This window comes from Pagrus pagrus, assembly GCF_965226575.1.
Source record: "Pagrus pagrus genome assembly, chromosome: 14".
Taxonomy (NCBI): domain Eukaryota; kingdom Metazoa; phylum Chordata; class Actinopteri; order Spariformes; family Sparidae; genus Pagrus; species Pagrus pagrus.
The window spans coordinates 24,176,386-24,204,353 of record NC_140198.1 but is presented as its reverse complement, the minus strand read 5'-3'; the positions used below and the strand labels follow the sequence as shown (position 1 = coordinate 24,204,353).

The following is a 27,968-nucleotide window of genomic DNA, read 5'->3' as shown; positions in this document are numbered from 1 at the left end:
CTAAAACCAAAATAATTCAAATTTGACTCATGGTTATATATACCCCATTGTTACTCTTTATTACAGAAATGAAGCACAAAAACTGTAGAAAAACCTAAACACAAAACAGCTGCAAGTCTCCAAAAGCAACAATAATGCAACCAATGCTTGATACAAATATTCATTATTGCAGTGAGAGCACAGGAATACTAAAAAGATAAAACTTTTGTTTACTAACAAAATTGGTACAAAATCGAGGATACAAACACTTCCATATACACAATTCTAATAATTTCTGTGAAACTTTCAGAAAAGCTTTCATCACAAGAAATTAAGAGCACTATTATCAATACAGAATTTCTCCAAAGAATTTAACATCACAATGCAGCTCGCGTTGCTCATTTTGTGGAAAACAAATTCCCAAAGTTTGTGTGGAGCACTCTTTGAATGCAACATCTCCCAAATAGAAGCAGTCAAAATAATTTATGACAAAGTTCTAATCCATCAAGCCGAAGCAGAAGTATACTGTATACTTGTACAAGAATACAATTGTAAAACAACTGGAATACAATCAAAACACAATCTTTAATAATAAATCTTTAGGAAGCAGGAACACTCTCACCGTTTGCAGAATAAAAGATTTGCTCTCTCATGCCCCCCTCCACTTGACTTCACCACCTTGAAAAGCCTGAGTCATAAGTCATCTGAAACTCTATTGTGCTTTTATGTAAAACAAGATCAACAAAATATTTTTCAAGTTGCATAAGGCCATCAAAGCATCGTAAAGCTTTGTTAGTTACCAAATGTGTTGAACTGCAAAAATCTATCAGTATATGAGTATTTACATAACACTGGTGTTGCACTGCGGTGGCTGACTTTAGTGAATCAGAAATTGTGACTGTGTCTAATTTACACAAAGTCATATAATAATTTTCATGTTTATGATTGGAGTGGAACCATAAATTACATTGCCATGCTGCAGTGTGCTTTGCTTGCTATAAATATTTCAGATTGTTTTCCAGCAGCTGACGTAATGAGCCAAATGATGTCATGTAGTATTTAGGATACTATGAAATCAACCCAGCCCATTATTTTCACTGACAATTTCCCCATTTTTACTACTAAGCTGGCCTGAGCACCGTTTACAAACGAGTTCTTTTCAGCAACATGTAGAAATGTCAGTCTTAGGACTGATGGTTGCACAGTCTGAACCACTTGAATACACATGAAAATGATTCACCAGGCTTGTAATTAGGAAGATAAATTATAAGTACTGAATGAAGCAATTCATCAAGGTTGCATACTTAAATGAAATGCCTAAAACAGGTGTGTGTCTGAGGTGTGTTTGATGTACAGCGTGTGATATAACCTAATTGCTATACTGAAAATGACACAAAGGCAACAAGTAACTCAAATATGAGCCAACAAATGCAAAAGAATGCGAAGTATAAAGAAACAGAACAGAAACTCGGGCCTTTCATCATTTTTACCTCTGCAGCCTAAAACCTCATTTAGTGAAAGACCCAAGCAAACATTTTGTACTATGTCCCCCCTATAACAGAATCAAACTGCATATTGAATACATTTTTGAGGCCACCAATATTATCTTAAGGGATGTCACTCACATCAAGAGACAGATCTGATACAAAAGCAAAGCACTACTCTTTAATTCAACTGCAGCCTCCAGAAAATTTAAAGCACTTTTTCCACACTGAGAAAACACTGTACAGAGCTGTCCCTTTTGTCACTGCATCTTTAAGTATAAGGCCCTGCTCACACTTGGTAGCAAAATCGTCCAGAGTGATCAAAAAAAAAAAAAAAAGGTGACAGCTCCACCAAGACGCATTGAAGACGCATTTGCAATCTTGTCACTCAGACCACATTCAGAGGTGGTTTGAGCCACTTCTGACCACATTCTTTTAGCAGTGTGTATGTACACAACTCAACTGACGTATGTGAAACAAGAAGAGGCCACAACAACAGGATGGATGGATTATACACCATCTGATTTCCATGTAGTGTGCTGTAATTTATACTATGGGCTGGGTGAATACTCGATTCTGATTGGCTGGAAGGTGTGAATGTACTTTCAATATACGGACACCTCTGAAATTCCTCAAGTAGTTCCAGTGAAACTGCCTGTTAACCGTTCTAAATTAGTGCGCTTTAGCCTGTATCTAAAATGAGCGACATTGGCATCAGCTGGCTCATCAGGCATTATCCCTTACATAAACTACGTGTTAAGGCTCTCTTAACCTGCCAAGCAGATGTTTGTGAACACACTGTCTGTTTCAACTATTGCAATATCCCCAGACTCCCTTACAAATCACATAAATTTGAGAGTTGTTGCGAGAGGAGAAACTTAATAAAACTTTGTAAAACGGCCATGGCAAATTCCAAATCATTTAAGCCTTCTTGTAAATTTGCTATTTGCTGAATTTGCTAAATGCTACACAGTCAGTTGTTTCTTTCCTTGTTAAAAGTGTCAGTAGGTTGAGGCATCGCTGTACCAGCCCGTCTGCAACCATGTCTAAAGTGTGTCCTACCTCCCTACCTGTTTGAACACACTGTTTTAACCATTTACACTAAGTTTCTTAATAATTCTTAATAATTTGGGCCTTCTTTTTAATTTGGCAAATGCTACACATGAAGTTAATTTTTCTGTGCGTAAAAAACGCTGAATCTGTTTGTTACAGTATGTGTATATTTGCATATAAAACGCGGATCCCATCACAAGTGGTCACTCGAGACACATGGTAAGACGCATGGTAATGCCAGGTGTAAACTGAATGGCCTAAAGCTTTCAACTTTTGATCAAATCACTCAGGATGGATGGTAACATCAGGTCTGTGTTCCCTCTAAGTGGTACTGTACATCTGAAGTAGAAAGGGGTGCAACTCTGTACCTTGTTTTCTCAAAACACCCACATAGATAATTTACAAGTAGACAACTAAAAGAGGTTTAAAATAGATATATGCTTATAGCTCATTTGGAAAGGAAAATAAAACCATTTATAATAATCTCGTCTCACAGAGGAATCTAGCACTTGATTGCACATTCACGTTTACACCTCTAATGAACATGGCCACTGTAATATATGACATTGGAGGCAAGCGACTAAGCTATACATTCAAAGTCTTCCTTTTGTAGGCTGAGGTGTGTTTACTCTAATATTAAGTATTGTCTCTCAACAGAAATGCACTACTATAATATAACTTGTCTGGTGCTTACATGTGGCTATGACTCTGCTCATGGCTCCAGAGACTGAAGGCTGTCTTGAAGGTCCTGTGACAGAGTTTACACATGTACTGCCTCTTAAACGTCAGGGCAGAGAGAGAAGGTGCATGGTAAAAGAGTGTGTCTGATTCCTGAGGGCCACCTGGATTCTCCATGCTGTTTGACCTTGACAGAGGGCTGTGGCTGCTGGGTTGCCGTTCTAGTTCAGGCCTCTTCGTCCTGCTTACTGATGAGCTACAGGGCTCTGGGCTGCTGGACTCCTCAGCCATTGCAGCAGAGACTGACGTCGTCTGAGTGGATTTGAGCACGGAGGGCTGCGGGGAGAGACGCAGAGAGTTTTGAGGGGTCGTGGGAGGGGAGGGCGACAGAGGCGAGGGCTGCCTGTCGATCTCTTTGGCTCCAGGTTCGTTAGCAGTCGACATGTGGGATTGGAAGTGGCTCCAAAGGCGGAAGTTGGTCCTGAAGGCTTTGTTGCAGATGTGACAGATGAATGGTTTGATGTGGCATAGCAGCTCCTGGTGTCTCTCCAGGTCTTTGCGAGAACCAAAAAGATTTCCGCATTTCTCGCATGGCCACACACCAGGCTCCTCGGGCTCAGTTTTGGCAGTCTCTACGTTTTCCCTCTCACTCACAGCCTCCTCCAAAGGCTCCTCCTTCACCACCAGCTTGCCATGGTGGCCCATGCTCAGGTCCTCAGGCACATAGGATGAGGAGTCTTCTGAATCGTACATGAGTGGACCTGAGGAGTCGCTGTAACTTATATTCTCTCTGGAGCTCCCAGTTGCTAGATGGTCATCGCTGTAATGCTCCTCTCTGAGCATTTCAGACTCCTCATCATTGTTCTCGTGTTGCCTCAGGTGAGCCTGGTCTTTAACAGTCATCATGTTTTGGTTGTGGACCTCCACCTGGTGGCGCCAAATGCTGAAGGAGGACTTGAAAGTCCGCATGCATTCCAGGCACGTCAGTTTCTTGTACTTGCAGTGTGCCTCATGGTCCTTCTTGACCGCTGGACTTGAGAAGCGGAGGCCACAGTAGGGGCATACAGTTGCGTGTCGACAGCCCCTCTCATGGTCGCCCTGTTCAAAGAGGGACGACAGCTTCATATTACAAAGTCGACAGGAGTAAACACCAGCGTCTGTGTCCTTCTGTTGAATGACCTCATCCTGTTCCTGGTAGAGGCTGCTCTCGTTTGGCGTCTCCTGGTCAGCTTTTTCAGCAGGATGTGTCCTTAAATGCTGTCTGTACTGAGACTGGAACACAAATACCTTCCCACAGTAAGGACATATGAAGCTGGGCCTTGATCTCTTTTTGGTGTGTGCAGATGCCTGCAAACCCTGTTTATTCCTCTTTAATTTCCAAAGCAAGGCTTTTTTTATTTCCCTCTCTCGCACAATATCTATTAACTTCTTTTGAAATTTCTCATCCAGTACAGAGGAGCTGGCGGACGAGGCTGGGTTTTGTACTACACCATGCTGAGTTTGGCAGTGAGTCCACACTTTGAAGTTGGTATGGAACCGCTTGTGGCAGATGTCACAAGCATACGGCTTTTCAGGATTGTGATACATATTTACATGACGGTGCAGTCCAGCACTGGACCTGAAAACCTTTAGACAGTTCCAGCATTTGAAAATCTTGTTCTGAGGCGGCTCCTCACTGTTCTCATTAGAGTCACCACTGGCACTCTGAGGTACTGTTTTTGACATGTTCTCATCGTGTGAGAGGACATGTTCTTTAAATATTTTGCTCTTCTTGAATGGGTACCTCCTGTTGTCTGGTCTGTCCTTTCTTTTCCCAAAAGAATTGAAGTCTGATCTGGAACCCTGGTCATAGTTTGTTTGCAAGTCTCTAAGATTGACCGGCAGCGCATCTCCAACTGTGATTCGAATGATGTCCATGGGGTCAGCAAGTGGACTGCTGGGCTCAGTTTTCACGCTGACCTCTCTTTCTACCTGAGTTTCTTCATCATACGTGCTGGGGTACTTTGACCTGAGAACCAGGGGAGATGTTCTTTTTGAACTGCCATTGTGAGCAGATGTTTCTGGCCCAGATGCTTTTGATGCCATTTTAACAACTGACTGTTCACGGTTTTGCAGCTCCTTGAGCTCCAATGTTGGTGAAAAGACTGGAACGGGGCTGTCCATGGATAATGATCTTCGGAGTAGGCTCTTTATGAGTGGCCCGCTCCTGTCAATGGTCTGGCTCGGCTCACTGGCCTGACCCTGAAAGGGCACTTTGGTATGGTAGTGGGGCTCATGCTCCTCATTCTCCTCTTTAGTGTCCTGATCAGTGGCAGACTGCAGCCTGATGTGCTGCACTTCAGCATCACTGAAGGACACTGAGGATGTGAGCTGGGGCCTAACAGATGCAATGTGTGATGAATTCCCTTTTAATATGGAGGTGTATGGATAGGTAGACTTCCTCTCGGCAGCTTCACTCTGTTCAGATGATTTCCTGCTGATGGATTCAGAATTTCTGACTGATTCAAATGAGTTGTGTTCTGATGGAGGCTGAGTTGGCTCTCGAGTAGAGTGGGGAGATGATCTATCTGTTGTTTTTCTCTGATAATTTGAGCGAGAGGGATGGATTGTGTCATTGCGGACTCGACACACAATGACGCTCCTTGTCTGGACATCATTCTCATCCCCTTCAGAGAACGAAAGCCTTTTTCTGGACACACAGTAGGAAGCATGAGGCCTTGTAGACACAATGTTGGTGAGGAAAGGGATTCCAAGGCTGTAGCCCAGCTCTTGAATGGCCGCCAGGCTGCCTTTGTCCACAAAGAGTGAAGAGGAGTAAATGTAATTCAGAACTATCTCAAAGGCGTCGGGCTCACAGAAGTCCAAGTTTACAACTTTCAGTGACTCTGCATCCATCCGTGTGAACAGGGACTGGAAATACTCACTACTGGCAGCCAGAACACTCTTATGAGCCTGGTACCTCTGGTCGGCCACAACCAGGACAACATCACACATCTGGCCCCGCAGGCGCTGCTCATTCAGAGCCCCTAACACTGAGAGGGCATGGGAGGGATTGCTGTAATGCACTAGGCTCTCCATTGCTGGAAGACAAGACAAGAGGATAATGTTTTACTGGAGAATGGTAAATACACAAGGTAATCATTAATGGTGCACAACATTTGTTTGTCATAGAGACAGGCATAAACAGGCACATGCACACATACAATAATAGCCCACTAGAGGTCAGGTGCCTCCTATATTGCACTTTTATTAATGTATGCATGTGTCTATTGGTCTTACCATTTCTCATGCCACAACACAACTATAATATATAATAATCCATAATATGATGTAGCCTTATATCAAGTTAATCTAGCCAAACAAGACTTGTCAATTATAAATCAATTATGCTGACATGTGAAATATGAGGGGTCAATGGCTGATTAATTATAACATCAAACAACTATCAGCATCTACAGCTAAATTAAAAAAGCAAATACATATCCACCTCAAGTTATTGAGTTTTTAAATGTTTTTGACTCTTTATGAGAAAATATATTACAAAAATAACAAACTAAAAGACAGATTACTCTTCTATTAGAACAACACTGTTACTTTATTACAGAATTCTTGAAAAAGACAATTTCAAATTTGTGGTGCCTTATTTAGGCGAGAAGAAAAGAATCCTTTTTACTTGAAGCAATAATTTGACTTTTTAACTACAGCTTCACATAATTTAGAAGATTCCAGCTGCCACCTGATGGTAAGTAGAGGCAACTAGAAGCCTTGAAATTCACTGGTATTTGGATGGTTACTTTAATTATGATTACTTCAGTTTAGACATTACTTGACAGTGTTACCTGAACATCTTGCTTGATAAGTGTGTGGTGTATATGGAAACAAATAATTGTTTAAAGGCACATTAATGATAATAATGTTAACATACAATATAATTACTAAGTCTTAGAGCCACAATGTTTACAAAAATTAATTGAAAAGTAAATCCACAAAAAAAAGAAAGAGATATATTATGTATTATGGACAATATGTACAAATGACCATTTGTGAGGATTTTCTGCTTTATATCATGTAAACCAAATATCTTTTGGTACTGGACTGTTGAAAAAATGATGAACTGATGAAAAAAATCATATAAAAGACATCAGCTTGGAATTTTTTAGTATTTGTGATATTTTTAGATCAAATGATTAATTTATTTAAACGATAATGAAAATAATGTCTTTAGGTTAGCGTTTGCAACTTAAACCTTTCATTTACAATTACATAGTGCATGCAAGGACAGACAGACAGACATACACACCAAGTTTATGAGCATTACATCATGTTAGAAGTCAGAAGGTATGGAAATGCAGCTGTGAAGTCACCCACAGTGACTCGGACTAACGCAGGAAGTTTCAAAAGTTTGCCTTTAAAATAAAGGTCACCACAGACTGTTCAGTGGGCAGAGGTGGGCCTCCTCACTTGAATTAAAGATAACCTCCACTTACATAATAAAAATGTATAATGCATTTTTATGACTTAAACATTAACCTTGACCGCAGAAACGGTCTCTCATGCAGCAAATGCCACATATTTGTCTGCAGGTATTTCTTTCAGTCTGCATACGGCTTTACCAACCTCCAGCAACCAACAGCCTGTTTGTAGGCTGAGAAGCAAAACTCAGTCGGCAAAAGCACAATTCATACACATGGGAAAAAATAAAGGGAGCTCAGGTGAAAATATCAAAATCTTAATCTAGCTTGGTATTGTATCAAAGTTAGAAATCCCAGTATAGATAGTTTGTTTACAATAACTATCGATAGAAAAGCCCTATTCACACACTAGACTACATACAATTGTACTGTTTTTTCATGATGTTATTTCAAAGTGTATACATCTAATTCATCTAAAATGCATGTTTGATGGTTTCATATCTCAATAATAACAACACTTTCACAAACATTAGTTCGGAGACCTAATTTACCCTTTGGCCCACTTGGCCCAGACTAAAGAAAAGACAGTTTGAGTTAACCCCAAATTAGCAGTTATGGCTGAGAAATGACAAAAGAAACAAAAAAGTTTGCCAATTTTTATGTATTTCGTCAATGCAAATCTGTCACCAGTTTTGTACCGGGAAGTGACTGCTTATGTTAGTGTGACGTATTGGTGATTCTGTCTATAGTGCATTAGGGATATTTCATTTAGAAATAAAATTCATCTGAAGTAAAAAAAAAAAAGTGAGGTGGACACAAATAGAAGGATTTGGAAAAGTGAGTGGGGCATGTTCCCTCCATCTTAGTGAAAATTACATCCTTCGAGGTACACCTAGCTACACCTGATGCAGTCTTATAGAGCAGCCCTGCAATAAATGGTACGTTTATAATGTTTAGTTTTGGTTAAAACTAATTTAGAGAGGTCAGAATCAACATTAAAGATCTTTCTGGAGGCTAGCGTTTGTGGAGCTGTTAGAACCTTCATGTAGGACTAGGTATACCTAACAAAGTGGAAAAGTATTTATATGATCCAGTGACAAGCCACTGATTCACTTCACTAAGTCACTTCATTCAAATTGTTTGCATAGTTCCCATATACTGTATGCACACATGTCAATCACTGTCTGGCACATAACAATTGTTGAGCATCACACAGGTATTACAGCGCATTATGTGAGAGGCCTAATGTATTAGTTTCATTGGAGCTACTTTTTTAAAGAGAAGAACTACTCCATCCTCACATACTGGAGCTGATCTTCTTATCTCTATGTTTTGGACACTCATACATCCCACGTAGCTCCTTCGGGCGTTTATTTTGAAAATTATGACCGGAAGGCACGTTACTTATGTCGACGTTATTGACACTTGCTATAATAGGTTCATGGGCAGAAGCTCCATTCATTCATCAAAAACTAAGCACCGCTCGGCTGCCTCTTCATGAAAACTTGTGGCCCACGTACATCAGGGAATACTGAGTCGTGTGTGTTCTCTATGAGGAAGTCGACTGAGGCTTTCAGCATTAGATCATCCATGAGACGTGGCTCAATGTGTCATGTCAGATAACTTCTCCCGCCGAAGCGTCGCTTTCACTTCAGAAATTCGTCACGCGCTTCTCTCTGTTTTTTTTTTTTTTTGCTGGTAAATGGCGAAAACCCCGAGAAGACGGCGGTTCAGATTTAACGTTACAACGGTTCGACCAGACCAAGAGGGGAAAAGTTGAGCGCGTTTCAATGGACTCCGCCACGGTAATCCCGGAATGAAAACACAGTCGGTGCAGACGGGGAAGCTGTTGGTGTGTGGGGGAGTGAATTGTGCCCGCTACCCCCGGTGGAAGTGCTGTTTTGTTTTTTTCTAGAGCGGCTCAGCCCGGCCTGACACGGCGCAGTTGCTGGCTCCAAAACAGGTTGTAGCTAGTCGGGTTTCAAAGCAGCACAATCCCCCTTCCGAGTTACGTCAGGGAGGAAAAGGAAAAAGCTTCTCCTTCACAGCACTCTGCCAACTATGTTACAGCCTCCCCGCTAATGTTTCTGAACGTTAAGTTCGGTAGTCTATCTACACTTACCCTGCCCGTCGTCAATATGGTCTTTCCTCCACACAGCCGGGACTTTATTCAGTGTTGTGTAGATTTCTGCGCGCTGGTCGTGATTCCATCCATCTTGAATTTGACGTCATCCCACACCAGGGATGAGGTCATCGCAAAGACCGCTCGTCACGTGCACTGCGCTCTGATTCGCTGGTAAAGGACCAGGAGGCGGGGCCAGCGGACGACTTGACAGTGAGGCTAATTTAAAGGGATAGGTCATATTTTTCATTTTAGCTGCTAATGTTTCTGTTGAGCTCTGCTAACTGAAGCTACACTGCATGTTGTAGTCGATGGTGAACTTGAGCACCGTTTTGTAATTATTTGTGTGAATAGTCTAAGTGTAGTAAGTTTGTAGCTCTGTTTAGCTTGACCAAGGGTGGTTGTTTACCTATTTATTCATTTGAATTTGATGTTTAAAAAAACCTCACATTATCACTGTGAGTGTAAATATTTCAAATAACATTCTTTTGATTATATCAAATAAAAAGAATATATATATTTTTGTTTTTAAAACCTATTTCATGTATCCAGCCACAGAAAAGATTGTTTTTGGTTGGTTTGAACAGTTAGGTGTAGATATAATATGCTTGTAACTGCACACCCCCTAACCCCAATGAAACTAATTAGATCCATGACTGAATGGGAGTCACTCTAGCATGGCAGTAGGTTTGTGTCATTGCTGGAATCCAGTAGGGACTTGTTGCCATGTTTATTTGGCCTCCAGGCCTCTTCTTGAAAAGCCTTGTCAGCTTCGGTACCTGGCAACAGCCTCATGACTCAGGTGTGGCACTGCTGGTGAAAAGACCTGATTTTCATTACCTACGGAATTCAGCCAGGTTCTATTGAACTGATGCATTTTATGTTGTGGTGTAACTGTGTTTAATGTGTCGTGACCTTATTTAACTCAGCCTGTAGCCCTGCCTCACCCTGCATCCATATGCTCCAGCGCCTCAGCATGTAACCAGTCATTATCACTTAATGACAGATTGACGTTTAATCATGCACATTCTCACACCTCATTACTTTAAAAGGAGCACCATTACATTAATCACTACATTTTTAATGTATCGCTTCTTTTTCAACTACATTCTTCTTCTTCACTTTGTCTTCATCTTCATTTACTAAGAATTACTGTAAAAAAAAATAATAATACATGAATTGGTAAAGAGGGAAGAGAAGAAGAGAACAGAGAACCTGTAGAATCTTCCTTCATCAAACATTAACTTATTTTCACATTCATACTGTCAAAGTGAGGACCAAATCTTGACGTGGTCTATTTTTAGAACATATTTTTGACAGCCAAAGTATCCCACTGCTCCTTCATATAATGAGAATGAAGACATGTGGGAACATGGCAGGGAAGTTCTCACTCCTCCTTACTTGACACTAATGGCTGACACAGGCTGTTAATGCTGCCAGCATAGCGAGCACTGCCATGGTTACCTGTGTGGAAACCGAGTCATTAGGGACTCTGACTCCTCCCATGCAACACCTCTCTCCCTGGCATCATAAACATGTTTACTGACCCTGACTCCGCCAGAGATTGAGTGAAATGACAAATTACCTATGCTACGAAAATGAAAGCGAGGCCTCTGTGAAAATCATGTAAACTGAAGGCATTTCTTTGTGTAACACGCTGACTCACTAGCTTGTCATGCTGCCAGACATCATTGCAATGCAAGATATCACATTGTCTGACTATTCTAATATTCTTGAAAAAAATACTGTAATATCAGCACAATGACATTACTAACTCCAATTATTCTCATTAAACTAATACTTAACAGCACCTGCTAGCTGCCGTGATTTTGTGGTTCATCAGGGACTGATGGTGCAACGAGGGGAGGAGAGAGACAGAGCCACAGAGGATTTGGTCTTTGAGCACACCCTGAACAGTCACTTATCATCATCTCAAAGAGAAACATGCACGTACAATGTGGTCGTTAAATGTGTGGTTGAGATTTTGATCCGTGAAAAATGAGTTGGATGCTCTCCATCTCCGTGGCTGCAGCTCTGCTGGCTCTCTGTAGAGGAGAAAACACTGTGAATGAAGGTAGGCCTCTGCGCAGATGATGGCTTAACATGAAATGGATGTATTTACACAACAGAATGTGGCATTGGGGGGATTTACACCTCTTGATTTGCCCGCTTTAATTGTTTTTTAAGATTTTTATTATTAGATGACGGACATGTTTTGTGATGCTTTATGTGTATGTCAAAATCCAGGAGGATTGTTAATGACTGATACTGATACGCTGATTAAAAAATCTGATGCTATTAGGCAGCCAGAGACTAACTACAAAGAAAACCAACAGCAAAATTTACAAGATGTGTTTTATTCCAGGAAATATTCTGTCTCCAGCTGGGTACCATCTATGTATTCATAATAAGACAAGAAATGTGACTTACTTGGCGGTGCATAAGGACCTCTATACTGTGACACAGCTATGTGGCGGCTGGCTGCCTCTAAAGACATGTACAGTCACACGTTACAGGATGATCCATCGCACTGAGTACAAGACAGTGGTGGAGCAGGTGACCAGGTGCTGCGACGACTACGTCCAAGTCGGTCATTACTGTGCCCTCCGTGAGTGTACTGCACATTACTTATCCATCTAGGAGATTACAGAAGAGCAGAAAATGTTCCGTTTGTTGGTAGATTTCATGTGTCTCTGTACAAGTGTGTATAAAATTTGATGATATAGCACCACAAACTGTGAACTCGCAAGTCATCGGCATGACCTTTCAGTGTGTGACACCAGATGGATGCACAGAAACTGCACAGCTACAAATATCAGGCTGCTGATAAATGGCCTGTAACATGTTATTTCCTTTGAATGAAAGCTGTAAACAGGAGCAGGGAGTTCACTGCCAAGCCAGGATCCTGTCCAACTAGAGATGGATTGTATCCTGGATGTCAGGTCTGTGAGTGGGACATGGACTGCCCAGGATGGCAAAAATGCTGCCAGACATCGGATCGCTCCCTCTGCACTGTTCCTACAAGTTAGTATGCCTCTTGTTTGTTTGTTTTTTTGTCATTAAAGTGTACAATTAGTGTAGTTTCTTGGCTGAAGTTATAAGTCTTACTAAAGCCTTTTTCACTCGAAACGTGTCTCACTGGTCTCCCTCAGTACAGTACAGCACAGTGTTATAGAGGTGAAGGGAATGTTGTTCGTCATGTTCAAAGTATTGAAACATTTCCTTTAAAGTGAGTCTATCTAACTTTAGCTGTGTAACCATGGCTACAAGTGACAATTAGAGGGTAATAGCTCATGCTAAGACATAGCACGAGTAGACAGGAGTCACAAAAATTAGTGACCTGACTCTAATGTCAGTTCATTATTCAAGCTTTCATCTCTAACATGAAGGATGTTTAATTTTCATTTAAAAAGTTATATGTTCTCACTGTATCACAGCTCTCTTTACAAATGCTCCAAACTGTTTGGCATAATTCAAAGATCTCACAGTGTACCAAGTTCGTTCAAACACTTTTCTGCAATTTCCACAATTTTCTGAGAAACAGTCCAGTTTACAGTAAGATTTGTGGTTTATTTACTGAAAAGTACAGTCACTTTTACTTTACTCACTTTACTGATTTTTCTATTCCACACTTTTAGCCCAAAACCAGGGGGAAGGAATGCAAACAATGCTGCATGCGAGAGACTGTATGGAAATTACTAGGGGGGTAGAGGGGAGCAATAATAGAAGAAGATAATGTGCATTTTCTTTTTGCTGAAGAGAGGGTGGGCGGCATGGTGGTGCACTGTTGCCTCATGGATTCGAAACCACCGGCTGGCTGCGGCCTTTCTGTGTGGAGTTTGCATGCACTCCCTGTGTCTGCATGTGTTTCCTCTGGGTGCCCCGACTTCCTCCCACAGTCCAAAGAAATGCAGGTTAGGTTAATCGTGGACTGGAAATTTCCTGTAGGTGTGAATGTTAGCGTGAATTGTTGTTTGTCTGTCAGCCCTGTGATGAACTGGCGACCTCCCACAACCCTCTAAAGGATAAGTGTGTATAGATAATGGAGTGCTGGATGAAGAAAGGGTAGTCTGAGGGTAGGCTGCACAGAGCTGTGTCTGCTTGATTTTGTCACTCAAAAATAGAGTGGCTCTAGAGTGGCACTACACTTGCCATAATTTCAAATTGGATAAAATAATCTGCCATTTGAAATGTTATGTGCATCTTAACCAGGCTTGGTGGGTAACAGAATACACGTAACAGGATTATGTAATAAGGACACAAAGTAAAAGTAACTGTTCTGTTAAAGTTACTGAAAATAAATACATAGTTAGATTTCAGATACATTTAGGCTACTAAAAAAGGGGATTACTCACATGATAACAAATGTATTAATTTTCAGCCAACACCACAACTGATAATTACCCGACTCTCACGTCCACTACCAGTAAAATAACTGATAATAGAAACCAACATTTTTATGCTTTTTTATGCACAGCTGAGTGCAAGAAATTTGGTATTGAGGTAATCCAAAAGCAACTGAAAGTAATCAATTGATATTATTTCAAAATTGTGATACCTGGATTAGGTTACTGACAACATTTAAAACACGTTATTAGTAACTGTATCTGTATATTTTAGAATACCTTTGAAAGTTACCCTCCCAACCCTGATCTTACATTTTTATAATAAAAAAGATGAACCAATTTAACACTGTTACTTGCTTTTGAACCATGAGGTTCAGATGCCCTCTTTTTTCGAACAGCCCCGTAGAGTCCCTGTAGGTGAGAAAACATGGGTTTTGCTTTATGATTTTGGGTGAACTGAACCTTTAAACTGTACCTTTCAGGCTCAACAAATTATTCTGAGAATGGAGGATACCGTTTCAATGCAACAGTGACAGTGAAGGCAGATTACGAGCAACTGATGTCCAACGACAGAGGACATCTGAATCACACAAGACTGCTACAAGCAATGGTAATATTATTGCTAACACTAATACTGCTTCTACTGCAGCTATTAAGACCTCTGCTGCTTATATAATAAGACTGCTCTGCCAAGACTACCAGCCAGCGACCAAAACTTGCTCTGCTTTCTTCTGTTCATTTCAACATTTAAATGATTGAAATGCAGAAACACCAAGCATTCAATTAAATGAAGATGTGTCTTTCTTTTTAGATTCTCAAAGATCATTTTTGTGTTTTTCTCACTAATAGGTGACTGGAGCTCTGGAGTCTGATGTGTCGGTTTATTACCTCAGCACGTGGCCTGTGCACCCCTACAGAACTGCCACCTCAATGCTGATCGACGGCAACTTTCCTCTGTCACTGTACAATGTTACATCACAGCTGCATCTCCTCCTCAAACACATACAGGAGGTGTCATCTGTAACAGTGGAAGGTGAGGGGACGCTGTTGTTCTGTACAGCAGCACTCGTCTCTAAGTGAAGCTACTTGGGGGATTTCTTTTCTTTAGAGAAATGACATTCTTGTGGAGTTTTGAGAGTGATTCATGTTGCAGAGAACACAGTGTTCAGGAAAAAATGACTCAGCCGCACCACAGTTTCCTTCTCCCACCACTTCTATTTGAGTGACAGTCATCTGTGGGATGTTTCCTGCAATAGAGGAAAATAACACCAGGGCGAGTGCATACACACACACACACACACACACACACACACACACGCAGACAAGCGTGCACCAACAACCCTCCCTCAGACACACACAGCTATTAATCATGAATCAATCATACTTCCTACATTTGCACTAAAGATGCAGAAACAAGAACGCCATTACACACACACTCACATACAACACACATTGGGTTACCTTAAAAATGTACTATCACAGATAATGATTTCCTTCTCCACGCTTCAGCATGAAAATGTACTTTTATTATTCTTGGCCACCTCACATTTACTTAGCCTTTAAAGATACAAGGAAGACAAACTGAATCAAGTCCAACATGCACTGTGCATTTTAAGCAACAGTACTCTGAGCTGAAACCTTCACAATACCTCATCTAATAATCCATCATTTCAAATCTAAATGTCTTTCCCAATAAATGGTGTTGTCAGATTATAATTTATTATTAGAAAAGTATTTATTTTAATTTTCACATTACATCTTGTATTTTTACTGCAAACACATCCATGTGTAATTGTAACACCAGTGAAACCTCTTCATGTGTCTGTTGCAGATGTAGATGAGTGTGCACACTCTGCTCTCAGTCAGTGTTCCCTTCATGCAGACTGTAACAACACAGTGGGCTCCTACTATTGCACCTGCCAGCAAGGATATACAGATGTTGACCCCAGCAACCCTGGAGCCCATTGTACAGGTTAGACTGTGTGTGTGCGTGTGTGTGTGTGTGTGTGTGTGTTCTGCAAATATACAGTACTGAGTCATCAGATTTTGCACAAAAACTTGTGCAATCCATGCCAGCCACAGTGTATGCTGTCATTATAGCAAAAGGGGGACATACTAAATACTAAGATATTCTGAATTTCATGGACATGCAAAGATTCAACTTTTCACTTAAACTGCAGATATTTTCATTTGTAATGAGCAAAAAGCAAAATATAATTATGTTGACTAGACTTTTTGGACCCTACTGTATATTATTTGTCTATTATACCTTTTGTTTTACCATGTGGTTAAAATGGGTAGAACAATGGAGTCAGAAGTTCAACAAAACAAAAAACAAAACAAACAATAATCATTGTTTTCTTACTTTATATCATCTACTTAATTGTAAATTATGATTAAATTGATTATCATGCTTTCCATAATAATGTAAGTATAAAAAAATGGCTGCATATTGCTACTATTAAATAATTATTATATTATTGTTAACATGTTAGGCTGTAGAAAAATGTTTAAAAAATGTTTAACTACCATTTCCAGTGTCAACAATGAACCTTTAAACTCAATGAGTAATGGTATATGTATGTTTTGACTACAAAAACACTGCCTTTCACCGCATTAGCTTTCACTGATGATCAGTTTTAATGTCTTCAGGAGAAATATGTGTAAATAAAAACAAAAACATAAGCAGCTAAATTAGTTTTTCAGCCCTGAGTAACGTCTGCAGTCTTCATCCCAACTGCCAAGCTCCATGGTCGTGTTTAGATGGTGACCCCAAACCCACGAAAGATCTTGTGTGAATGATCATTACAACCCACACTATGATCTTTCCCTCACCTAACATGTGTTTAAAAGTGTTTCTGTGTCAAAACCCAACTAGATCTTAACCACAGTGTTGTCATATTATAAAACATATTTAATTTGTATACAATGTGCACCATAAGGAAACAATGTGTACAGATTTTGCAGGACTCTCACAAATAAATTGTTACTATATAGCATTGACCAAGCTCCAGAGTGAGAAAAGTGTAAACGTCAGTGACACTTGTAAAAGCTTGTAAGGCATAAATGTTGTTAGCGTGCGGTTATGTCTGAGATCGACTCAGATAAGTACACCAACTCGACCCCGGTGGAAATTCTGCCCTCGGGGAAGACAATGACGTGTAAAAATGTGCACATTCTTTGCTGATTTATTGATATGGTAAATGGACAAGATCTCCAGTGTCTAAACAGTAGCCAACAATATCTGAAGAATTTATGGTTCATCAGAGCTGATAGCAACATGTTTTCTTTGTAATTTATTGGACAAATATGTGGAATACTTTGTGCGTTGCATGACAGGATTCTAGCAGCTATCACATAAGGCCAGAGCCGCAGCTTAAGAGAAAGAGTGAGCTGTAGCATTGTATGTTTCTTTGTGAGTTAATGTTTGCGTGGGTTGACTTTCACATTCCTGTCAGGGTTACGTCATAGGAAATGCCCTCGCATTCTCACTTGCTTGCTAAAAGGTGAAATTTGAAAACATAACTTAAACACAGCCAGGAAAAATTAATCAGACACTAGTTATGTAAAAATCACAAGAAATGTTCAAGCCCAGAGAAACACTGTGGCAGGGTGTGACTGATACTGTAAGGCTATGCAGGCCTTGTCTTCGGCACAAACCACCATCTTGTAATGAAGGTGCACAATAGGAAGCCTGAGCTATAACCAAGTTAGCCATAATCTGTGCTAAAGTAGTTCCTCAAGCAAACTGAGGCAAGAAATTATATTTAGATTTAGCATGACAACATTCTGTCAAAGGAAAAGTTCACCCAAAAATTCAATTTCAGTGGATCTTCTCACCCCCATGTCGATTGAAAATCAGGTGAAGTTTTATAAACAACAAAATATTTCTGGAGCTTCACAGCAAAACAGTGTTGCAGCATTCTCCGAAACAACTGAAGAAGATGGAAGCAAAAATAAATTAACATAAAACATAAAATGACTCAATTTAGCTTGTCTGGCATAATCCGGCATAAACCAAAATGATTTTAAAAGACGTTATTTACACCTTTGATGCACAGTCAAGCTCATGCACCCTCTTCAGACAGGCTGCATGCTAACTCTTTTAGCGTAGCAGCTACAGTGACGATTTTAGCTTAAAAATTGTGTAAATAACATCTTTTTAGATCAATTTGGGATCTTGTGGGCTTCTGGAATCTTGCATTATGTGAGAGATGAGCTGAATAGAGCCATTTAATCTTTTTTTTTCTTTTACATTTTAAAACAAGTCCCCATCTACCTCACTATAAGGTAATGCTACAACGTTGTTTTGCTGTGAAGCTCCAGAAATATTGAATGAAATGAATGAATGAAACTTTGCCCGACTGTCCATCAGAATGGGGGTGATTAGATACCGAATTTTCATTTTTGTGTGAACTTTTCCTTTAATATTTCACATCCGAGGCTTTGGTTTCAACATCAACTCGCATCCTTTCTTCCCAGCTGACACCAGTGTTTCGACCGCCACAGAACCCCTGCTTACCTACCTTCCACCCGTGAACGCAACCCACACCCCGGCCTCCAACACCACACAGGACCCTCAGGGCTACAGCACCACAGGTCTCTTCAGCACCACTGAGACCAGCATGACTACGGCTCTGAGCAATACAAGCTTTGTCTCTTATAATTCATCACATGCTCCGCAGTGGACAAGTTCTGCATCTAACACCAGCATGAGCTCAACAACCACATGCTGTAAGAAAACATTTTATTTTTATCTCCAGACTGTTTAAAATCCCTGCATTGATTTGTAAGCCAAAGAAGTGGGCGTATTTGAGAGGAAATATTTGTTTTTATAAAAATATTTTCATACTTTCAAAGGTGCTGATCAGCTCTCTAGACAGTTAGTTTAATGTGGTGTAAGTCATTACTCTACATCTATTGATTGAATTGGTAAATGGTTTCAGAACTATGTTTTAGTGATTTGTTTCAAAAGGGAGCTCAGCTAACTCACATCACACTGACAAACTGCACACATGAATCAAGATTGTGTTACTTTATTGCCTATTTCTCACCTCAGATGTTTTCAGAAAAATACTTTCTATTAGGGGAAATGGAGTAAGTCGAAGTCAGTGGATAAAATGAGCCACCCCCTGTATCTAGGTAACCATAAACAAAGTAGTCATGTGACCACAAATTAAGGAAGTACACTTCACATTACTCAATTCGTGTTGGACTGAAGCACATGGGGAAAGTGGTAAACTCTGGCAAACAAAAGTAAATTCATTGTGTTTCTAAAGTTATCAATCCTGTCCCTTAAATAAAATAGTCATGTTTTGGACATTGTTACATGTTAATTTAAGTCAGTGTAAGCTACAAAACAAGGTCATGAACTTAGAATAACTGTGGATCTGAGCCACTGTACACAAAAGCACATTTAAACATATATTCTCTCTGCTAACAAACAAAACAAACAAACATATGAGTTTTTCAACACCTATATATAATATCTATTATTTAAAACAATACACTTTTATTTTGCAGTGAAATAATCAAATGTAAAAAGTGGCTTGTCTAACCCCATCCTCTCCTGTTATATGAGAACATTTCTTACCAGGCTGCCATGTTGAACATGGAATTGGGAGGACAGAGATGGACTCATATGCACTAACATGCACATGTGGCTGTCCTGGCTACAAAAACAAAGAACAGCGTTAGCCTACTCAGTCTACTATAGCTCTACCTAGCAAATAGTTGTTTGCTGTGATATACATTTTCTAAATATCATATATATTTAACCTTTAACGGAATTGTCTGACATTTTGTGGAATACATTTAAGTTGAGAGTTATAAGATTGATAGCACCCCCATATCTATAAGGTAAATGTGAAGGTGCTACCATTAGCTGGTTAGCTACTCTCAGCAAAAAGACTAGAAACAGCTATCTTGGCTCTGTCCAAAGGTAAAGAAAATACAAAATCCAGCATCCAGCTTGCAAATGAACACAATATGTTGTTTGTTTAATCTGGGTAAAAAAAACAGGTGTAAAAATAACAGTAAGGGAGAGTGGGGGGGCTGGGGTTACATCTCAGACCATTTCTTGACCAGGCTTGATGACATATTTGAATCTCAGATTAGGGTTGGCGTTACCCTGAGCAGGAACAAACTTCAAGGTCTCGGAAGGTGGATTTAGTTAAGACAGAGCCAGGGTAGCTGTTTTCCCAAGTTGTTCGCAGTAATTGTGCTAAGCTTACTGGCTGCTAGATGTAGCCTTATATTACAATGCAGACATGGGAGTTATATTGATTTAGAGAGTAATAATTCCCAATAATCATAAAAAAATATTCCTTTAACTACAATGAACAAATGATAATCCCGTTCACTGTCCCTTTCCTTCCCCCACCACCCACCACCACCATCCAGCTCCTCCCAGCGTCACCAGAATATGGTCGACTCATGTCAATGGAAGCGCCTTCTGTATCTACTGGTCCAGCGGGTCTCAGACGAACCAGACTTACCAGGTTGTCTTACGCAATGGGTCAGAGGTAGTTCACGTTTGGGAGACCAGTCAGATGATGGTGAAGGTGACGGGACTGAAGCCTGGGGTGCTCTACAATGCTACTGTCACACCGTCTGCCTGTGGAAGCCAGGGAAACACCCTTCATATGTCGGTCAGGACTGGTAAGAACTGTGGACAAAAAGAAGTGGATTGTTCCTGTGCCTTTGATTTTTAGTTTTACTGTATAAAGTACACACTACTGTACATGAAGCTGCAGTTTGTGTATAGCATAGCTGAGTGGGGGCACTTCATTAATTACATTAAATTGTTAATTTTATGTATAATGAGTTATAACATGACGTACAATTTCTGTTGTAATAATATTACACTTAGTACTAAAGAAATAATAATGGCATGCTGATGCTGTTGATTCTACATACATGTATCTGTATTGAAACTTCCTATCCCACTGTATTTTTCTGGCGAAAGGATAACAACATAGGAAATCTATTTTTTCTGAACGACAGCAAAAGAACTGAAAATATGCTAAGATGCAACCACTGAATACAACTCAAGGGAGTAATTAGTGATAAAGTCGTTAATATGTGATGAAGAAAAGATTACAGTTTAATCCAACTTGACATGGGTATTAAGAGGGCTGCCATTTCATTATGGAAAATGGGCTCATTTTACCAACTAAGGCTTTTCTTTGCAGATGCTCAGACGCTTGATGCCACAGCACGACTTACCAACATCCAGTTCACTACTGATCTGCACAACACCAGCAGCCAGGCCTACAGAAACCTCACTGAGAGTATTACAGATGAGGTACGCGTGCTACAAGGATTATCAGTGACAGAATATAATAATAAATTATCCACACTGTAAACATATCTATTTTTAAAAAAATAACAAAGTTAAATGTGTTATCCATCTTTATTCTGACACTGTTTCCCTTGTCACCAACAGATCTACCAGTCTCTGTCTCCAGAAATGAAGGCCATGGTGGATTCAGGCCACGTGAGAATTCAAATCAGAGGCTTCTCCCCGGGGAGTGTGGTGGTCAACTTCACCTTCATCTTCACCCCAAGTCAAAGCCAAGACATCGGCAATGTGTCCGCTGCTCTGCTGCAATCCCTGATGAACAGCACCAAGTACACTGTGGATCAAAACAACACAAGCATAAGCGGTATGTCTCCTTCTAATCTCTGTTCTGACAATGTGTTTTATGAAACCAAGGTTGGTACTACTCAGCTTGTGAAAACAGTTGAATACTGTCTTCTTTTGGTCTAAAGGGGCTTCCCAAAGTCTGAGAAAAAAAACCTGATGACATCATCAGGGTTATCTCAGCTTTGGTTTGGAGACATCAAATTCTTATCAGAAAGCCTCTGTTTCAAACTGAGGGCAGGAGTTGGAAATATGTAAGAATTTACCAGGAAAATGATGCTACTAAATTGCATTGTGGGATTTGTTGTGTGCAGTGTTTTTCAGTGTTTCCCTGTACTCAGCCTCTGCTTGCGTCAATTATGACTATTTTTAAAAATGACTCTTGTGAGTTCCCCCATTTATAAGGTATTGCAATACAAAAGGGATGGAGTACGCCTTTAAAGATATAATATGTAACTTTTCTGCATTAAAATGTCTAGAAAATGAGACCCTTGTAATATATATTGTGTAGTAATATTGTCCCAAATGTTTCCAAAAATGAAACGAAACTATTGAAATTTTTCAGTAAGTAACATTTCAAAGTAAAGAAAGCATGTTTCATTCGGTCATCTGTCACTATGACTTCTGGGGAAACACCAGATGATATGTCAGATAGCAGAAAGGAGGTCAGCAAAGGTGACTTAATCTAATGGGCTCAGACACACCAAACCGACATCACAGAACTTGTGGGGACAAAGGCTGACTACTGGGTCACCTCACTTCACCTATGTCTTGGCCAAAAAGCTGCCAATGGCCAACTGTTAGAGAGGAAATCTCTCTCCATACCACTAGGTATCGATGGTCTGTATTCATCATTCAAAAAGGGAAACCTGAATACTCTCTTTGAAACTCCACTCAAGAATATGTCTGATAGAAAGTTGGTAACTGACGCCCTGATGACGAGGCAGAGGTGAAAAATAAGGAAGGAACAATATAAATGGGTGAAATCATGGAAATCACGGATTGAGAAACCCTTAGCTGCAGAAACTAAATACTGTGTTTTAGTGCTGAGCACAATGAAACAGAGGTGTTGTGAAATGAGGACTACAAATTGTTGTCGTTGGTCTTTTTCAGGATAACATCTGAGTTATTGAGCCAAATTATTTTTCATTTTGTAGATTTTGATGAATGTGCTTCAGGGGAAAATGACTGTTCCCAATGGGCTGAATGTACAAACACCTGGACTTCATACACGTGTGCTTGTCCATACGGATTTATAGACAACAACCTTCAAAGACGTGGACGAGTCTGTCAAGGTACGGACTCACAGTATAGTAGTGGAAAAGACTAATTTTTACAAATATTATGTAAACTAAATAATAATAGAGTATCTTTTTGTCTTCTGCAGCAATCTCTACCTTTGAGTCAATTACTCCCACAATATTTTATACAGCTAGCACCACCCCTTTCTCTCAAATAACACCCACAACCGATGATCCAGTCACGCAAACAGCTGTCCCAGGTGTAACCACTGCTCAAGCTGCCACCACCCCTGCACCAACAACAGCCACTACTGCGCCTATAACCACCACTTCTGTACCTATCACCATCTCTACTGCCCCGACAACCACCACCACCACTGTCCCAACAACTACTGCCCCAACAACCACCATCACCACTACCCCAACAACCACCACTACTGCCCCAACAACCACCACTACCCCATCAACCACCACTACAACCCCAACAACCACCACCACCACTACCCCAGCAACCACCACTACTGCCCCAACAACCACCACCAGCACTACCCCAGCAACCGCCACTACTGCCCCAACAACAACTACTGCCCCAACAACCACCCCCACCACTGCCCCAACAACAACTACTGCCCCAACAACCACCACTACCCTAGCAACCACCGCTACTGGCCCAACAACAACTACTATTACTCAAACCACCAGTACAGACCCGGCAACAACTATTACTGCTCCTGCAATCATTACCAGTGTGTCTACAACCACCACTACTGCCCTGACAACCACTACTGCCCCTACAACCACCACTACTGCCCCTACAACCACCACTGCCATCCCTACATCCACTACTGCCCCTACAACCACCACTACCATCCCTACAACCACTACTGCCCCTACAACTACCACTACCATCCCTACAACCACTACTGCCCTTACATCCACCACTACCATCCCTACAACCACTTATGCCCCTACAACCATCACTACTCCCCCAACCACCACCACTACTCCAATGACATCTATCCCTTCTACCCTTACAACTGCCGTTACCAGCCCCACTTCCACCATGACAGCTCCCACAACCAACACTTCTGCCCCAAGAACTGCTATCAATACCTTGATACCAGGGGCCATCTCAGTCCAGTGCAGAGTTGCTTCCATTACTGTGACAGTTGCAAGGAATTTTCTTCTGAACACCAATATCAGGGTGAGCACCCTATATCTGGGATTGCCGCAATGTGGCGTCAACGCGGACAATGCCACCCATGCCCAGCTGACAGTGGCCTGGAATGAGTGCAACACTAGGCTTGTGCATGTGAGTTTTTTTCTAAAAGTGTTGCATTTGAGAAATTTTTGCATTTGAAAATAACCCAAACTGCTTGTGACATCTGGTATTTTAGAATGAAACTCACTACACAGCATCTGTAACCCTGTACAACACCATGGATCAGTACATCTCACCCAGTGGAACAGTGGAGGCGCCCAGAATACGTCTGGAGGTTCCCATCATGTGTGCCTACACGAAGCGCATGCTCATCTCGGCTGACTTTGGCTCCACAGGGTACACTTCAGTTGGACGCAGTTGACGTGCTTCTGATGAAATTAGATATGCAGATGTAGAACTTTGTCACTGGCATTTCATATAATGAACAGTCTTAAGGTCCAGTGTGTAGGATTAAGGGGATCTATTAGCGGAAATGGAATATGATATCTAAAATGTTGTTAGCATTAGTGTGTAAGAATGGTTTTGTGTCCATTAGCTTAGAATGATGTTTTTATGTCTACAGAGGGAGCAGATCTTCCTTCAAAGAGTTTGCCATGTTGTGCTGCCATGAACTGTCAAACCAAACTCTAGCTGTAGAGAGGCTGTTTTACATTTGTTATGTTACCTGAAAGCCACCATAGGTTCACCTACACGCTTGGAAAGGGAGGTATATTCACTTGGTTGCAATCTGCAACCTCTCCACTAGATGCCACTAAATCCTACAAACTGGTCCTTTAAAACAATAATTTGGCATTTTAGTTAATATATTGATGAAGGTAGTCATATCGTAGGCAGCTGTACTTGTTTCAGTTTCTTGAAGATGAGGAAAGTCTGAATTCACATGTGACCTTGAGGACTCTATAAGGACAGGAAGGAGGTGAAACGTCTTAAAGAATCTGAAACAAGTCCAGTTGCCTATGATATACCACTTAGATTTAGGAAATATACTTATTTGCTTTCTTGCCAAGAATTAGAACATAGGATTGATACTGCTCTGTACCACTATACAGTAAATATGCAACTGTAGCCAGCAGATAGTTAGCTTAACTTAACTGGGAACCGGGGGAAACAGCTAGCCTGGCTCTGTTTGAAGGAAACAAAATCTGCCTATCAGCACCTCTAAAGCTGTAACCTCAGTTACTTCCTGAGTCTCCGCACTGGTTGCCAAGAAACTGGTCCCAGCCAAGAAAACAACAACTTGTTGCTTTTACACTTGGGTTTTTATCAAATTAAACAAACAAGATATAACATGTTAATTTTTGACTGTCAGAGGTGCTGGTTGGTGGAATTTACATTGCATTCCTGTTGTATCTATGGCTGTATGTGTGGTTTTTCTCACTCATTTCCAGGTATGACATGATCAAAGATGTCATCATGGGCTCGGGGTCGTTCCAGGTGACGGTGCAGCTCATGAACGGTTCAATGCCTCTACCCTACAACTACAGCTTGTCCCCAGAGGAGGCTGTGGTGGTGGAGGTCAGCCTCAACACCTCCTCAGAGCAGATCAAAGTGGTCATCAACAAATGCTGGGCCACTCCCACCCAAAACCCTGTTGACACCATCAGCCACGTCTTCATAGAGAACAGGTCTGCTTCTACACACAGCACTATTATTCTTAACGTATTTTCAGATAGCTACTGTAACAAATAAATGTATTCTTTTTCTCACTTTAGTTACAGCTATTACTAATTATTTTACTCATACTGTTACCACTCTCTCTCACTCCTGGAATTATAGTTGTGGTCAGAGCCTCTGTAAATCGCCTCCATATTGTTTTCAAACTAACCTTCGTTGGCCTCAGAAGCTAATTTCAGTCCCAGTTCTGTGTCCCGCCATGTTCCTTCTCAAGCTGCTAAAACCGTCTCAACTGTGATAGGAGGTCCCTGTCTAAAAGTCCCAGTCTAAAAGAGCCAATCAGTTGAATTCATATCTTTCTTACACATTATTGTACAGTACTATACCTATTCAAGTACAAGCTTGTCCTTAACATGAGCAACACAGGGTTAGGGTGATGATGTCACTGACAGGAAACAACTCTGCACCTACGATGATAAGGAGCCATTTTTTCTGATTCCCAGACATTCAAATTAATCTAATTTCAATGCAGTATAGCAACAAAAAGTTAATGCACTGACTCAACTAGTCAGCACAGGTATTTAAAATGTATTGAAAAAACGTCAGCTGATGGTATCACTAAGTCTGTATGTTTGTATAAAGTTCTGAAACCTGAAACGGACCATTGAATATTGTATGTGATTGTCATTTAATAGTCGGTTTTACAGCCACATCAGATGCAGATCAAGACTTAAAATAGAAATCGATGTCTCAGTTTCTCAGTTTCCTGTCTGTGTCTCCACAGCTGTTCCCTGAACACATACACCAAAGTGTTGATGAACGGGAATTCCAGCACATCTCGTGTGTCTGTGCAGATATTCTCCTTCGTCGACCTGAATGTGATCTATCTGCACTGCCAGGTCCAGATCTGTTTAGAGATCGGATCAGACACCTGTGTGCCTGTGAGTACATCCTGTTTGAAAAAAAAATTAGAAGCAACCCGAGTGCTACTACAAAGTTGTACTGAATTATGGAGAAGAGATTTTCTCCTTTGTCATCTTTGCATGGGTTTTTTTCTTGCAGGACTGTCTACAAAGAACAGCTCGGTCTTTCAACACACTTGGACGTAGTTTTGGTTCTGTTGGGCCTCTGATGAAGTCAGATGACGGTGAGTACTTTCACACAGAATAATGTTATCTACTATAAAAAATGTCACTCTTATGTGATACAAGGTTTGTTAGAATAGAAATATTTTTCAGCTGCATGCCTCTGCTTTGCTTAAATCTGAGAGTCAAAACTGGGATTTAATTCCATCTGAAGCAATGATGACACTTCAGCTTCTACTCTGCTACTGACAAACCGGACCGTTTTAAAAGTACAACAGCCATCAAGGTCTTCAGTATCCATTATAAACCAGAGTGTCTCTCCATTTTAAATTTGAATAGGCCATCTAGATGTTGAATAATGGCAGTGGTGCTGCTGTGTCTATTATCAGTCTGGTGGAGAGGTTTAAGTTTAAGTACTTGATGGAAAACAAGCATTTTAAAAGCCCTGAACCTGGTCAAATTTATTTGAGGTATCTTCATCTGAAGTGAATTATTTATTTTTATTATAGTCTCATGAGTGGAATTGAATACTTCAGCTTTTTGTAAGTGTGCTGAACAAAAGAGATGAAAGCCAGTACTTATAAAGTAACAGTATTTTAAATAATCTTTTCACTATTTTGTGTTTAAAGTTAGTGACTTTAATCCAACACCATTGTTTTCCTTTTCACTGTGGATTTAGTGTTTTAATGCTTTAACCTGACACATATGCTTACAGACGCTTTGGAAGAGGGATTCGACACTCTTCATATAGTTGGAATGGCCTGTCTTGGAATCGGCCTGTCGCTCTTCTTCATCGTTGGTTTCGTATGCCTTTTCTACTACCAAAGGAACCGCATCGGACACTACAACTTCAGCCCCAAACCCAAGCAGGAGAACTTCACCTACCTTGTCTTTAACACCTAAAGGTGCAGCAGCACCCACAACCAAAGTCACAGAATTGGAAATGATTAACATTGTTACAGCAGCAGATACATTTAGTAGGCTGTTAGAGTTCAGCTGTCACTGAGTGGCGCTGTTGCACCAATTTACCTGTTAGTTCTCACTACATATTGCAAATCTTTGCACATTAAACAATTTATGAAGTACA

The 27,968-nt window shown here is 40.6% G+C and overlaps 2 protein-coding genes across 3 annotated transcripts; one reads left to right on the top strand and one right to left on the bottom strand.

Moving 5' to 3' along the window:
- Positions 1-33: 33 nt before the first annotated feature.
- Positions 34-9,865, bottom strand: zbtb21 (zinc finger and BTB domain containing 21). The gene is made up of 2 exons (XM_084373788.1): positions 9,729-9,865; positions 34-6,274 (listed from the first exon to the last, which is right to left on the bottom strand). The coding sequence occupies exon 2, from the start codon at positions 6,270-6,272 to the stop codon at positions 3,207-3,209; it is 3,066 nt and encodes a 1,021-aa protein (XP_084229914.1). The 5' UTR covers positions 6,273-6,274; positions 9,729-9,865; the 3' UTR covers positions 34-3,206.
- On the top strand, positions 9,092-27,968 carry umodl1 (uromodulin-like 1). Of its 2 annotated transcripts, none has more exons than XM_084373787.1 (18): positions 9,092-9,411; positions 11,537-11,802; positions 12,094-12,336; positions 12,594-12,752; positions 14,557-14,684; positions 14,924-15,107; positions 15,906-16,046; positions 18,557-18,808; positions 20,477-20,734; positions 21,268-21,380; positions 21,522-21,741; positions 22,877-23,014; positions 23,107-24,272; positions 24,358-24,518; positions 25,571-25,807; positions 26,581-26,737; positions 26,859-26,943; positions 27,597-27,968. In XM_084373787.1, the coding sequence occupies exons 2-18, from the start codon at positions 11,727-11,729 to the stop codon at positions 27,782-27,784; spliced, it is 3,906 nt and encodes a 1,301-aa protein (XP_084229913.1). In that variant the 5' UTR covers positions 9,092-9,411; positions 11,537-11,726; the 3' UTR covers positions 27,785-27,968. The 2 variants fall into 2 exon arrangements, with proteins under 2 accessions (XP_084229913.1, XP_084229912.1); XM_084373786.1 differs by lacking the exon at positions 9,092-9,411 and adding an exon at positions 9,851-9,941.